The following is a 15,950-nucleotide window of genomic DNA, read 5'->3' as shown; positions in this document are numbered from 1 at the left end:
GATGGCCCAGATTAGATTTAAAGCAAATCTGCAACTTCAAATCTGCTGCAGATCCTGTACATATAACAAAAGTAATAAAACTGTATGTGTGAAAGTTCCCTCAGGCTAAGAAGTTGTACTAATTTGAATTTTATTTTTTTTTTCAACACAGGTACAAAGGTGATTTACCTGCTACCATGACACTCATTGAAATAACCATGCTTTCTGGCTTCACAGCAAACATTGAAGATCTAAAAAAGGTAGAGTGCAGAGCAGTAAAACATAAAAGCACAAAATACTAATTTGTTTGTTTTTTTCTTTTTTTAGATTTACTAGAAAATTAGCTACCTGACATAAACTAGCGGCATGCAGCGCCACATTTTCTATGTTTGGTTATGCCCCTAATAACACCATTGACATTAGCCAATAAAAGTACAATAAAAATCTTGATAGCCTACATGTTTTAAAGGGGACCAATCACCACAAAATTAGGCCAAAAGCTAGTGTCAAAGCATATTACAGCCAGGAGCAGTGTTGCTAGAAATATAAATACTCTTGTTTCCATGTTACACATCCACCGCCCCCCCCCCCCCCCCCCCCCCCCAAAATCAAGTTTGAAAACTTCCTGCGCTGTATGTAAATTACCACTATCTAGTCATGTGGGTCACCAATGGCAAAAACATTCATCTTTAAACACGCCTACTCAACATATATTGTCTACCACAGTAGTACAGTCCCATTAGACCCTTCCCTCATTCTGTTGTGGGCTCCCTCTCCTTCATTCTCACCAGCCAAAAATCAATTACTAACCATACTAATATCGGCAGCGAAACTGCTTATCCCACTACACTGGAGGGAAGATTCCCCACCTACTTTAAGTGAGTGGATTAACAAAGTACAGCAAATAGCACGTCTTGAAGAGCTGTGTAGGTAGGATATGGGATCCCATGATAAATTCTTCACCTTGTGGGAACCATGGAATGAATTTTATAAAAACTATCTATCTACATCTCCAACGCCTTGAGGTTATCTAGAATTAGGTTTTGAATTATACCCAGAGAGGCGTGTTTACAGATGAATTTTTGCACCATCAGTGACTACTTGCAGACAGAGGACCGCCCACATGACTAGATATCAGTAATTTACAAATATTGTTGGAATTATTCAAACTTAATTTTCAAGGATATGTGTAACATGGTAACAGAGTATTTATATGTCTGGGAAAACTGCTACTGACTGTAGTAGGCTATCTTACTAGCCGCTTGCCCGATTTTGTGGTGATTGGTTCCCTTTGAGTCAAATGCAAAATTTATTAAATGAAAATGGTAGCAAAACTGGGACTGTACTATATACATACTATATATATATATATATATATATATATATATATATATATATATATATATATATACTGTTGCTATAGATTTGTATTGTACAAAAAAAATAGATCCATCAAGGTGCTGTTTAAAAAAAAAAACTGGAAAATTCTGTCTATTCTTTTAACACTTTCACTTCCCGGCATCATAAAAATCCATGACCGCGGGAGTTCTTGATGATAGCCCCCAGCTTCACACTCCGTAGCTTCTGTGATCTATGGAGTGTGTGAATACCCCCTAAGCCAACAATACTGTAATTCTCAAAAATCTAAAGGGAAAGATTCAATATTTAATTTGTTGCGCTCTTTTGGTTTTAGTTGGAAAATAAGGTGGAAAATTACATAATGAAGTTTGAAACACAAACCTCCGGATCTAACGGAACAGTTGTACTGTACCTGACCAAGGTAACTTCTTATTATTATTTACCATTACTATATCTGTTTCTTATGCTCATCCATGTTACCTAATAATTTTATCACAGGTTCCAAATAATGAAGATTTTGAAATTGGATTCGGAATTCGTAAAAACTTTGAAATAGGACTTCTCCAGCCGGCTGACATTTCCATATATGAGTATTATGATCCTGGTAATGAACTTTCCCTATGTGCCTGTAAACAGTCTCCGAGTCTAGTTACTGCAACAACTGTTGGTACTAGGTATAGTAAAACATGAAGAAATTTCCCACTTTCAATGCATTCTATTAAGGCATATTAAAATCAATCTGATAGATGTTAGATAGATGTTAGGTCAAGGGGACATATGATACCTTTCATATATCAGTCTGTGCTTACAGAACATAGAAAAATGCTTTTATTTCCCAGTGCATAATGTCGGGGGAAGAGGAGGGGCTTTTACAAGTTTCTGATCTTCTAAGGATTATAAAACCTCCTCCTCTACCATCCCTTAGGGCCCTATTCCACAGTAACGATAATCGGCCGGATCGGCCCCATTTGGCCGATTATCGTTCGGTGAAATAGAGAGAACGATCAGCCGATGATCGTGTCATCGGCTGATCGTTCATTTAGGGCCAGACCTAAAATCATCGTTCCCCCACCGCGCATCGCTACAGTTGAAAAGCGGTGCACGGCGGGCAACCAACGATTTGAGAAGAAGCAGCAGCTTCATACATTACCTGTCCAGGCTTCTTCTCTGCGCTGTCTTCATCCCCGGGTCCCGCGCGCTCTATCTTCTGAATGGCTGGTCAGCTGACAGAGCGCTCAGCCAATCACAGACCAGGACCGCCGCGGCCTGTGATTGGCTGAGTGGGGCCTGTCAGCTGACCGGCCATTCAGAAGATAGAGCGTGGGGGACCCCGGGAGGAGATGGAGCGGAGGACAAGCCCTGCCGCCAGGTAATGTATTGCTGCAAGGGCTGCAAGGACATCGGTAACGATGTCCTTGCAGCCCTCGCTCAACGATCATCGGGCCGTGGAATAGGCCCAGTAAACGAGCGGCGATCTAGCAGATCGCCGCTCGCTTACATCGTTGATCGGGCCCTCCTCAGCCCGTGAAATAGGACCCTTACCCTTCTTGGAGCTTTGTTTGTCAATCAAGCAGGGTCAGGTCCAGGTGCAGCATATTAGGAGCTTGAGAAATGCTGCGTTTACACGGAACGATTAACGGTCAAATTTTCGCAATAACGATCGAATTTGAGAGATAATCAGCTTGTGTAAACACATCGAACAATCAAGCGACGAGCGATAAATCGTTCATTTTGATCTTTCAACATGTTCTCAAATCGTCGTTGGTCGTTCGCTAAAAATTAACAGATCGCTTTGTGTAAACAGATTTACCCTAGGTATGAGATAGGCTTAAGCAATCTTAACGATAATAACGATTTTTCTAACAAATTTACTAACGATTTATTTGTATAAACGCTGATCGATAAAAAAAAAAAATCGTTGCTTCAAAATCGTTAAATGATTGATTGGGCGAATTATTGCTCCTTGTAAATGCAGCAGAAGCCTCTCTGATATCGTGCACTGAAGACATCATGCACTGGCGACAGCTGAAAGTGGATTTTCTTAAAGTAAATGTACCAAGTGAAAAAAAATTTCACTGCCCTATCAGGCAACAGTGTGAAGATCTTGTGCATGGCCCCGCTCTATGCACTGGAAGTTGGCCCGGCGTCCCCTCTGTGACGATATCTTCTCCCCTTGGTGACACGGCTCTGCTTGATTCTAATAAAGGCGCAACACTAAGGGGAGGGGACATCGTTACACTGGGGGTACCAGGCGCACCTCCATTGCATAGAGGGCCAGTGCCCAAGAATGGCGCAGAGTGTGGGAACTGGGTGGCGTTTTGAAAAAAGCGCCAACAGGAGAGTGGGGAAAATTTTTTTACTCCGCCTGATTTGCATTAATTTGTCCAGAGCAAAGAGCCATTGCAAAAAGCAACTTTTGCTTTGAAGAAGTGACTTTACAATGTGCAGATGTCATGCAGTAAAAAACTCAAGTGAGATTAGGTGATCATGGGTGGTCGGAGCAGGAGGGAAACATATATATCAATTTGTCAGCCACATGACAATGGATCGTGTAGGTGTAAAGGTGTACAGCTCTTTTAAAGAGGACCTGTCACCCCCTGTGCCGGGGTGACAGGCTCCCGACCCCCAGCTAGATCCCCTTATACGTACCTCATCCCGCCGAGTCCTGCTGCTCGAGATATCCCGGTCAGAAGCCATCATCTCTGATGCGCGCGCAAGGCTCCATTCATTCTCTATGGACGCCGGACCCCTCTCCAGAGCGCGCGCGCCGGCTTCTGACCGGGATATCTCCGTCCCGGGACCAGCTCCGGCAGCGGGACTTGGCGGGATCAGGTACGTATAAGGGGATCTAGATGGGGTTCGGGAGCCTGTCACCACGGCACGGGGGGTGACAGGTCTCCTTTAAATGTTCATCTTGGTGACCTCCACCTTTCCCTTATTGGGAGCAGCTGGTGTTCTAGAACTAAATATTCAATTTTTGCTTTTGTTCTGGCAATTACACATGGCGAGCCCTTTTATTTTCAGAATGGATAAAGCGGGTTAATTACAGTAAGCCTAAATTAGACATAATATAACTCTTAGTCTTGTAATCCACCTGTATCTCTTGTTAGGGGCACGGTCTGCATATCGGGGTCTACAGCACTGTACTCTGACCCAGGAAGTCTCCCTCACCTTCCAAATCATAGCAGATCCACTTTAGGCTTGCGTTTGCATCAGGGGACCAGACTATGGGGATAATCTCTTCATAGCTGTAACCTCTCTCCCCAGCCTGAGAGTGTTGTATTTATGTGCCCACACATGTCCTGCTCATTCCTTCATGCTCCCTGCCAGCCCTTCTGTTTCCCATCCTCTCCATTCCTGCTACAATGTGCCTGCACTCACACTTAGCTATACAAACTGCTGCTATAATGTGCCTGCACTTACACTCAGCTATACAAACTGTTGTATATACTGAATAATATCTATTCTCTTCTTTCCTTGTATTAATATAATCCCTGATGAATAGGAAATGTAAAATATACCTTTTATTTCTTTTTCTTTAACAACGTGCCAAAAAAAATTGTATATTTGTACATAATCAAAAAAAAAAAACACAAAAGAAAGGCAAATAAACAAGAGTTCATATGTACTCTATGTTGTCTTCACGGCCATCATCTCGCTGCCCATGATTATTGTTATCATCCGCATTTATTAAAGCATTCCCATCTGGCACACTTTATCATATATTATTGTACTAAAAAGTATTGCTAAATGTCTCTATTGCACTAATATTCTTGCACTTATTTACTTTGTTTTACTATTGCACATAAAGTTATTGCAATTTTTTTACTTTGTTTCATATTGCACATAACCTCTTCTTTTACTGCAACAGGTATTTAATAAAGTGCACAGTCCATCTTTTTATGTCAAATCTTTTCTTAAATGCATACATTATTATAAAGGTGAATAAATAACTTCCCTTTTTGGTTTGTCGGCATCCATTCAGATTAGTTGTTGGTAGCCCTACGCGTTTCTTATATGATAAATCTTCAGGGGCTAGTTTCGCTCTTCATCTGATGGGACTTTCATGCCAGGATCTCCATGTGAACAGCTCTGATGAGGGCCGCAATAATAATATTAGTGCAATAGAGACATTTAGCAATACTTTTTGGTACAATAAAGTGTGTCAGATGGGAATGCTTTAATAAATACGGATGATAACAATAACCATGGGCAGCGAGATGATGGCCGTGAAGACAACATAGAGTACATATGAACTCTTGTTTATTTGCCTTTCTTTTGTGTTTTTTTGTTGTTGTTGTTGTTTTTTATTATCTACAAATATACAATTTTTCTTGGCACGTTGGTTTTTAAAGAAAAAGAAATAAAAGGTATATTTTACATTTCCTATTCATCAGTGATTATATACACACTGTTGCCATAATGTGCCTGCACTCACACTCAGCTATACACACTGATGCTATAATGTGCCTGCATTGACACTCAGCCATTCAGACTGCTGTATAGAAAAGCTTCTGCCCCTGTCCTCCTGCACAGCTCTCTGATTTTCACTTCCTGATTGGTTCATTCTAAACCCCCCTCTCCCCGCCCCATTGCTCTCATGTGACGACACAGACCTCTGACAGCAGCCCTGCTTCTCTATTCCAGCCTGTTGTACTACACTACTGCATTATGGGGATCTGCAGCTCCATTCTGTATTTACAAACTGCTGCTGTTTTTTCATTCTTATGCAGTTACTATACATTATACACCACATGCTGCTTGGCTATACTCTACAGTAACGTATAATATGACATATCCAACTTTCTAAACGTGTTTTTCCTGTTATTCAGAATTTAAAAAATCATTATTTTGGGGGTGTAGAACCATTTATCTGCATTTCAATGATTCCTTATGGAAAAACTTGCTTTGAAGTAAGAGTGGATTTGGATATCAAGCACGGTCCCGGAATGAATTATGCTCGTAATCCAAGGCACCACTGTATTTGAAAACCCAACCTCATAAATATAAATATCCATAAGACATTTGACTTTACTATGTGTATTATCAATTTTTTATATACAGATAAAAAATGCAGTACATTTTATAACCTTCCTAAAGAGAGTGGCCATTTAAGAAAAATCTGCAAAGGGTCTTCATGCAAATGTGCTACAGGTAAATAAACTGCAATGTTAAGATTTTTTTTAAGGTTTTATTTACTTTTTTTAATGTATCTGAAGAATCAAAGTGCTTCTGAATCTACACATACATCATAGGTAGCCTCCTGCCTCTGATTGGCTAACAGGATGAATAACCAAAACAACCCCATTATCAAATGCAAACGATTTATCAGTTTTATGCAAAAATTAAAGGAGTTTTCCAGCCTTAGAAAATAGATGACCATAATTAGGCGAGGGTGCTGAGAGTCACATCCCTGCGCTTCACTTCCCCCATCCCATTGCCTTTGCAATTGTAACCCATGTGTAGCAATCAGTGTCGGACTGGGGTATCTGGGACCCACCAGAGGAAATGATTCTGGGGGCCCACCAATAAAGAACCAGTAAGAAATGACTTGTCAGTCAATGTTAGTGCAGGTTCTAAAGCAGGGGGCCCACCGGAGGATTCTCCAGTCCTCTGGTGGGTCAGTCTGGTAGCAATAGAATTGGCCCTTCCTCCCAGCAGAAAGAAAATAGTTCCACAGGTCCGATATCATAAAACTTCAACTCTTCAGGCATCTTAAAATATGCACTTTTTATGCACTGAACCATTAGAGAGATCTGCCCCACACAAGGCAGGGAAATGTACCAAGCGTGATCCTATTAAAGTGACAACATATCACTATAAGAAACTATAAGAAAAGTGGCGCTGGAAAGAGGAGGTAGGCAGCTAGTGGGAGATTTCAGCAGGTTCGTATGCACAAACCTGCTGATAGTTTCCCTTTAACTCCTTCAATTCTATACACGATTAGGGCCCATACACACTACAGAATCGGCGCAAAATTCTGTGCGGACACCCTGTACGTGCTAGCGCCGAATCATGCCTGCTATGTTTGAATGGGAGGGCTCGCTTGCCTCCGCACTTCTCTGCTCAAAGAATTGAATGTCAATTCTAGTACGAACAGGCTCTTAAGCCCATGAGCTTAGAGGCCCCAGAGCTAAACTAAAAGTGTCATAGCAAAGGGCCTGAATATTTACGTCCATGGACGTAGTTAATAAGGTTGAAAGAAGACAAGAGCCCATCAGGTTCAACCTAGGGAAAAAAAATATTCTATAATTCTATTTCCCCATTCTCATGATGTGGTACTGAGTGCAATATGTAATCCTATATACTACAACTACTATATCTAGCACTCGTTTCGATGCATGACTTTATGTTCTGAGTTTGCTATTTTTTTTTTTCTTCAGAAAAATGTGCATCTCTAGGCCAAATGACTGATGCAGAGTCGTTACAAGAAAAGGCCTGTACAGTAGGCGTAGACTTTGGTATGTATTTACATGTGGCTGTCGTACACCCTACAAGAAGAAAACCCAAGGCACTCTTGTTAATTTGCAGATAAAGTGAAATTTATCATGACGAAAATGTAAGTTCCAACCAGACAACACAGAAAAAAGAGACAACTTTTGTAGTGAGCAACGTTTCGTTCCTACTTTATTAAGCCAAAGTCTCGGTGAGCAGTATGTGGATCATCAGGATCCTGGCAATCCACATACCAATCACAGATACTGCTCAAGTAGTCTTTAAAGCGACTCTGTGCCCACTATCTGACCACCACCCCATCCCCCCAAATCACTTGTACCTTCTTATAGCTGATGCACCAGTTATTGTCCTAAAAAACTACTTTTAAACTTGCAGCCCTATGTCAAATTGGCATGGCCTACAGTGTCTATGCCCTAGGCTTGCACCGCCTCTCCGTCCCTCCTTCTCGCCCTCTTCATTATTAGGAATGCCCCAGGCAGGATTTTCCCTATTCATCACCTGTCTGAACATAGCACATGTGCTAGATCATTAAGGCACATGTGCAGTGTTTTAGACAAGTGATGAATAGGAAAAATCCTGCCTCACCAGTTTGACACAGGGCTGCAAGTTTAAATTTTTTTTTTTAAGGACATTGGGTGAGATTTATCAAACTGGTGTAAAGTAGAACTGGCCCAGTTGCCCTTAGCAACCAATCAGATTCCACCTTTCATTCCTCACAGACTCTTTGGAAAATGAAAAGTGGAATCTGATTGGTTGCTAGGGGCAACTGGGCCAGTTCTACTTTACACCAGTTTGATAAATCTCCCCTAACAACTGCATCACCTGCTGAACAAACCCCAGGACAGATCTTGGAATAAAAGCAGCTGACGGTACAAGCGGTTTTGGGGGGCAGATTGTGGGTCGCTTTAATTTACTAAAAAGGTATATACAGGCAGCGGGAAAGGGTACACAGCGTTTCTGTGTGAGCTGTCTATGCTACCTGCCCGTCCATATATGCCATTTGCTGTGGTGGTCTGTGTGCATGTTTTACATGTTATTTCTTATTATTTAGCTGTAAAGGCTCAGCTGACACACTCGAGCGAAGAAGCCAACTACTATGACTTCCACAATTTTACCATCTTGGATGTAATCAAAGAAGGTCAGTCAGAAAAGCCTCTGTAAGATGGATGTTTTAATATGTTTTTTGATTTCGGTTTCGGATATGGCTTTCATGGATTATTTAGGGTTTTTGGGGGGGCACAATAGGGTGGTGCTGGGTTTCTTTACTACAGTTCTCATTTAAAACACATCCATTATTTGTTTTAGACGCCTTACTGAACAGTAGGTGTTGCTTAACAAAGACAGTGAATATGTATGTTTGTATCTCACTACAAATAACTTCTGACATATCATACATGTCAAAAGTTACTGATCACAGCGGGTCTCACTGCCGAGATCCACTCCCTGGCCGGCCGCTCATTATATTATTATTTTATTATAGACTAACATTGACTTATATTAACGGAATGAGCGGCCAGCCGGGGAGTGGATCTCAGCAGTAGAGATGATCGAACAGCGCTAATGTTTAGGTTCGTACGCACTCGAACCATTGGTATTTGACTCCCGCAGTCTTCCTGTTCCGTGGAGAAGGTGGAGACAGCCCGAGTCCCGCCTGGAAAACAGGAATACAACCTATGGTCTAGGCTGTATTCCTGTTTTCCAGGCGGGACTCGGCTGTCTCCACCTTCTCCACGGAACAGGGAGACTGCGGGAGTCAAATACCAATGGTTCAAGTTCGTACGAACCTAAACATTAGCGCTGTTCGATCATCTCTACACAGCAGTGAGACCCGCTGTGATCAATACCTTTTGACATGTCAAATGTTATTTGTAGTGACTGGTACGCTTTAACACACTGCTGCACTAAAAAGTTTAGTCGATACTGATAGAAGTTCGTAATTTTTTTTTTTTTTTAAACCAACATCAATTTGGCATAAAAGTTAGACAAGAAAACATGATGAGGCTGTACCAAACATATCAGACAGGATGAGCCACTGTGATAAATTTGCCATGTTCGTAGTCTAGTTTCAGTTCACGCTGTTGACTAACATGCCCACTGTGTTGGGATCCCCTTGATTAAAGGGGTTGGCCACTTTATAATATAATAGGTTAGTACAAAGTATTAGTAAGTGTACTCACTGTATATACTGACAGCAGCTCCCTGTGTACCTCATAGAGCTAAAATCAGACTCCCCTCCTCCAGGCTGTGGTGCCCTGCTCTGTTTTGTCTCTGTCCATAAAATGGCCGACATGGAGGAGCATGTGACCAGGCCCTGTCCACTGTGTTCTCCATAGACATATACAGGCTCAGTGGTGGACACTGGGGGGCGGTCACGGTCACATGCTCCTCCATGTCAGCCATCTTATGGACCAAAACACCACAGAGCAGGGCAGCCCAGCCTGGAGGAGGGGAGTCTGATATTAGCTCTATGGGGTACACAGGGAGCTGCTGTCAGTATATACAGTGAGTACACCTACTAATACTGTACACTGAGCAATTTTACTATAAAGTGGCCAACACCTTTAAACCAAGTCGGGACCTAAGTTAAAAGATGTGCCGCAATAACATAGTTATGGCCATGCAGATGTGTAAACCTTTGTACATCATATATACTGATGCGTACATAAGCTATCCCATTGTAGCGGTGTTGAGTTTTGTCCATTGCTTTGCAGGAGCAAACATTATGCGTTCAACCATCCATGACCACAGACAGTTCCTGAATCACAAGGCTTGTAGCCAGTCACTTACCCTGCAAACCAACATGAAATACCTTATAATAAATCACCATTCTAATGTATGGGAAGGATTTTCAGTGTAAGTATCATAAAATCTAAACGTTTGCAAATACAAGTAATAGTTTAAAATTTAAAGGGATAGTCTGGTGAAAAATCAAATCAACTGCTACCAGATTTGTTAATTATTTCCATTTAAAAATATCAAGCCTTCCAGTACTTATCAAATGCTGTACGTTCTGATAAGCGGTGTATTATTTTCAGTCTGACAGTGCTCTCTGCTGCAATCTCTGTCCGAGACAGGAACTGTCCAGAGCAAGAGAGGTTTTCTATAGGGATTTGCTACTACTCTAGACAGTTCCAGACATGGACAGAGGTGTCAGCAGAGAGTGCTGTGTCAAACTGGAAAGAATACACCATTTCCTGCAGGACATGCAGCAGCTGATAAGTACTGGAAGGTTTGAGATGTTTTAAATCGAAGTAATTTACAAATCTATATAACTTTCCAGGACCAATTCATTCGGGGGGGAGGATCGCCAGAGTACCTCTTTAAAGATTCATTAGGAGACAAATTTTTCAAGTCAATTAATGCAATAGAATTTATTTTAATATAATCTAACCATCTGAATTTATCACTTGTTGAAACCTACAATCTGTTTGTTACCCATGTGTTGTCTCTCTCTTATCTGCAGGGAAACTTACATGTTTAGCAGCAAAACTTTTTTACTTGTTTGGCCAGAAGGGGATGATACCTTAAACAAGTTTTCAGAAACCATGAAGGAAAAGGGATGTAGTACTTAATTCCCACTACACAGGGTTTTTTCTATTTTTTATTATTTCATTAAAATAACTGATTTTTAGTACAAAATGTTACTGAATGAAAAGCTCTCCATTTTCTTTCCAGTCTGTTAATACCCTGCATGGGTTACTTGATTAAAAAAAAAAAACACATTATGGAGGAGATCTATCAAACATGGTGTAAAGTGAAACTGGCTCTGTTGCCCCTAGCAACCAATCAGATTCCACCTTTCATTTTCCAAAGAGTCTGTGAGGAATGAAAGGTGGAATCTGATTGGTTGCTAGGGGCAACTGAGCCAGTCTCACTTTACACCATGTTTGATAAATCTCCCCTATCAATTTATGCACCACTGTAACCCATGTGTTCTTCCACCCAAATCAAGGCCGTCTCTTTGCCTACAATAGTGCCTTTACACAATTGCTGTCACCACCAATTCTGTATATTGTCAGAAGCAGAAAAGAGCGGAGTTCCCATAGCCTAGAACTACAATAACTGGTAATGCTGTTAGTCCTGGTTTCAACAACAAATAGCCACAACTCCATTACAATCCATACTAAACCATCCTCTGGAACACACAACCACACTAGGATACAAAAAACAAGTCTCTGTTGAATTTATTGCATATGTTAAAAAAAAATAATAATGAGTTAAACTGAGTATTATATGCTTAACCCTTTAAGGACATGGCCCATTTTCGTTTTTACGTTTTCGGTTTTTCCTCCTTGTGCATAAAAGGTCATAGCACTTGCATTTTTCCACCTAGAAACCCACATGAGCCCTTATTTTTTGCGTCACTAATTGTACTTTGCAATTACAGGCTGAATTTTTGCATAAAGTACACTGCGAAACCAGAAAAAAATTCAAAGTGTGGTGAAATTGAAAAAAAAAACCGCATTTCTTTTATTTGGGGGAAATGTGTTTTTACGCCATTCGCCCTGGGGTAAAACTGACTTGTTATGCATGTTCCTCAAGTTGTTACGATTAAAACGATATATAACATGTATAACTTATATTGTATCTGATGGCCTGTAAAAAATTCAAACCGTTGTTAACCAATATACGTTCCTTAAAACCGCTCCATTCCCAGGCTTATAGCGCTTTTATCCTTTGGTCTATGGGGCTGTGCTAAGTGTCATTTTTTGCGCCATGATGTGATCTTTCTATCGGTACCTTGATTGCCCATATACGTCTTTTTGATCGCTTTTTATTACATTTTTTCTGGATTTGATGCGACCAAAAATGCGCAATTTTGCACTTTGGGATTTTTTTGCGCTAACGCCGTTTACCGTACGAGATCAGGAATGTGATTAATTAATAGTTCGGGCGATTACGCACGCGGCGATACCAAACATGTTTATTTATTTATTTGTTTACTTTTATTTAAAACCTGGGAAAAGGGGGGTGATTCAGACTTTTATTAGGGGAGGGGGCTTTTTACTATAAACAACACTTTATTTTTTTTTTTTTACACATATACTAGAAGCCCCCCTGGGGGACTTCTAGTATATACACTGTGATCTCTCATTGAGATCTCTGCAGCATAGATATGCTGCAGAGATCCATGAGATCGGCACTCGTTTGCTTTCGGCTGCTGCAGCCGAAAACGAACGAGTGCCGAGCCGAGGACGGCGCCATCTTGGACGCGTCCCCGGCCGGCTTCAGTAACGGAGATCGCTCCTCCGGGACAAGGTCCCGGAGGAGCGATCTCCCCCACTAGACACCAGGGAAACGTTGCCTCCGGTTATCAGAGGCAGCTGTCAACTTTGACAGCTGCCTCCGATTAGCTAATTAGCGGGCACGGCGATCCGACCGTGCCCGCTAATAGCAGCGGTCCCGGGCTACTCGCGGCACCCGGGATCGCGGCACTTCAAAGCGGGGCCGCCTCGCGGCCCCGCTTTGAAGTGCAAGTGAGGACATATGACGTACCGGTACGTCATATGTCCTTAAGAGGTTAAAGGAGAAGTCCGGCTAAAAATTTTTATTAAAGTATTGTATTGCCCCCTAAAAGTTATACAAATCCCTAATATACACTTATTACGGGAAATGCACATAAAGTGCTTTTTTCCCCTGCACTTACTACTGCATCAAGGCTTCACTTCCTGGATAACATGGTGATGCCACTTGCTGGATAACATGGTGATGTCACGACCCGACTCACAGAGCTGTGGGGGCTGTGGCTGCTGGAGAGGATGATGGCAGAGGGATGCTCAGTGTCTCTCCAGTGCCCTGTGTCCCTCAGTGTCCCCCTGCCATCATCCTCTCCAGCAGCCACAACCCGCACAGCTCTGGGAGTCGGGTCGTGACATCACCATGTTATCCAGGAAGTGACATCACCAAGTTATCCAGGAAGTGAAGCCTTGATGCAGTAGTAAGTGCAGGGAAAAAAGCACTTTATGTGCATTTCCCATAATAAGTGTATATTGGTGATTTGTACTTTTGGGGGGCAATACAATACTCTAATAAAAAATTTTGCCGGACTTCTCCTTTAACTGCTCATAATTGGAAACATATGTAAGCCAAGATATGATAAATCTAAATCTATGACACTAAGACAAAAACTTTAAGATTACTATACAAATTCATATCCAACCGAACCGGAGACAACTGAATTAAAACAAAAAAAAAGAAAAAGAATGGAAGAAACACCATACAGACCACAGATCACAAATGACAGACATGAAGACTCTGCACATAAACTTGGCTGGTTATGAGAAAGATACAGGATCAGTATTTTTAAACAAAGAAATTACACAGAATCATTGTGACTGATTTACTTAAGGTGTGCAACACAATTTTTCCAAAAACCAGACAAACCCATCATTTTTGCCCAAAAACCCGCCAAATGGGCACACCATGGATGTGTCCTTCAAAACCCACCACTAGAGATCGAACATCGGGAATTTTCAAATTAGATCAAACTTGAACCTTAGTAATTTCGATTCCTGATCCCTTCCTGTTCCGTGGGGAAGGTGGAGACAGCCCGAGTACCGCCTGGAAAACAGGGATACAGCCTATTACCTAGGCTGTATCCCTGTTTTCCAGACGGTACTCAGGCTGTCTCCACCTTCCCCACGGAACAGGAAGGCAGCGAAGAATTTACAAAAGGTCATATTCTAAAAAACCATCCACTTCTAGTGTGGTGGGATGGTCGGGCTTTAATTTTCACCTTTGAAAAACCTTCCAGATCTACATAGGGCGTGTGCCACATTAATGAACGAAAACAACAGCTATAACAGCTTATAATTGACGCATAGTCAATAAATGAGGCCTATTGTGTTCTAACAAAGGCTTTCCAGTTACGGCTGGCACATGTAAGGATTTCTGGGACTCAAATCAGTGCTAGCTTCTGCTACTTCCCAGCTACTCATGCCAGTCAAATTTGGGCACACAGCCCCTCCTCATCTTTCCATTGTACAGAAGGGCAGATGGAGTTTCTGCATCAAAGCAGGGAGCTGGTGCTACCTCTACCTCAGTCTCAGCGGGATAAAAACAAGGCCAAGATGGTAGCAAAAGCCCAGATCTCTTAAGACAAGTTGTAATGAGGAGGGGCTGCAGTATACAGCTTTCCAGTCAGATATTACGGCTGCAGCCCTATTGTAGATGCAACAGGTGTTCCGACACACTACTCAGATAATAGAGCCAGAAGCCTAGTGCAACAAATCAGGATAATAGAGCTGCATGATTCTCCTTTACCTGTGCATCTACCTTCCATCTGGTTACAGGAGCTCTCCTTTAAGCACTGTCTGGTGCATAAACTCTGGGTAGGTGTTACTGTATTTATTCTGCAAATACACTTGGGCTACTACATTTACCTGGCCCCAGTAATACCCTAGCATCTATATCAGGGATGGGGAACCTTCAGCTCTCCAGCTGTTGCAAAACTACAATTGGCATCATGCCTGGACAGCCAAACCTGTGTATAGTAACATGTACATGACATTCTCAGGATCTTCTATGTACATCATGTTACATTGCCTGGCACTTACGCTAAGCCACTTCCAGTACGGACCTCAGTACTATGGACATGTTTGATCTCGGTTCATACTCCATGGATTGTCTACTTCCTTTCATCCTGGCATGAGGTTATGGTATCTGTATCTTATCCCTGTCCTTTATTGGACCTTATCTTTTCCCAGCATGTGTCTCTGGACTACACCAGCTTTTAATAAATTTATCACTTGGCTGTGTATTATGGTCACTAGTTTGTACGGATCACTGTCAGTTACAGAAAAGTGCAAAACACTACTGCAGAGACACCATCACGTGTCTCGACGTCAGTCAACTAGCCAGACCTTCCTCCGGAAAGAAACAACCAAGCCAAGGAAGGTCTCCAATCAAGGGAACCACCTAAGCAAGGTATGCATCCACAGACAGCTGTTTCGGGTATCAGCCCCTCATCAGTGTGGAGTAGGTTTCTGGCTAGTGGGAGCACATGCTTATTAAGTGCATGCAAAAGGATGCTGGTTGACCTCAGGGAGATAAACCAGAACACCGCAGAGACACCATCATGTGTATCGACGCCAGTGTATTCTAGAACATTGCCCCCTGGAAAATCAAACATGCAAAAGAACACTTCAGAGACACCA

The 15,950-nt window shown here is 42.0% G+C and overlaps 1 protein-coding gene across 2 annotated transcripts in view; it reads left to right on the top strand.

The window, feature by feature from the left end:
• LOC138797758 (A.superbus venom factor 1-like) overlaps positions 1–11,433 on the top strand; it is a 61,667-nt gene extending 50,234 nt beyond the window's left edge. Inside the window, exons 34-41 of one of the 2 annotated variants that reach the window (XM_069978362.1) lie at positions 152–239; positions 1,673–1,759; positions 1,837–1,942; positions 6,403–6,492; positions 7,722–7,799; positions 8,846–8,932; positions 10,506–10,647; positions 11,258–11,433. In XM_069978362.1, coding sequence (XP_069834463.1) covers positions 152–239; positions 1,673–1,759; positions 1,837–1,942; positions 6,403–6,492; positions 7,722–7,799; positions 8,846–8,932; positions 10,506–10,647; positions 11,258–11,366 — 787 coding nt within the window. In that variant the 3' untranslated portion in view covers positions 11,367–11,433. Of the gene's footprint in view, positions 1–151; positions 240–1,672; positions 1,760–1,836; positions 2,013–6,402; positions 6,493–7,721; positions 7,800–8,845; positions 8,933–10,505; positions 10,648–11,257 lie in introns of those variants that run through there. The other variant, XM_069978363.1, reaches the window with a different exon arrangement.
• The last annotated feature ends 4,517 nt before the right edge of the window (positions 11,434–15,950 follow it).

The sequence above is a fragment of the Dendropsophus ebraccatus genome, chromosome 7, assembly GCF_027789765.1.
Source record: "Dendropsophus ebraccatus isolate aDenEbr1 chromosome 7, aDenEbr1.pat, whole genome shotgun sequence".
NCBI lineage: Eukaryota > Metazoa > Chordata > Amphibia > Anura > Hylidae > Dendropsophus > Dendropsophus ebraccatus.
This window is presented reverse-complemented; position numbering and strand designations above follow the sequence as displayed.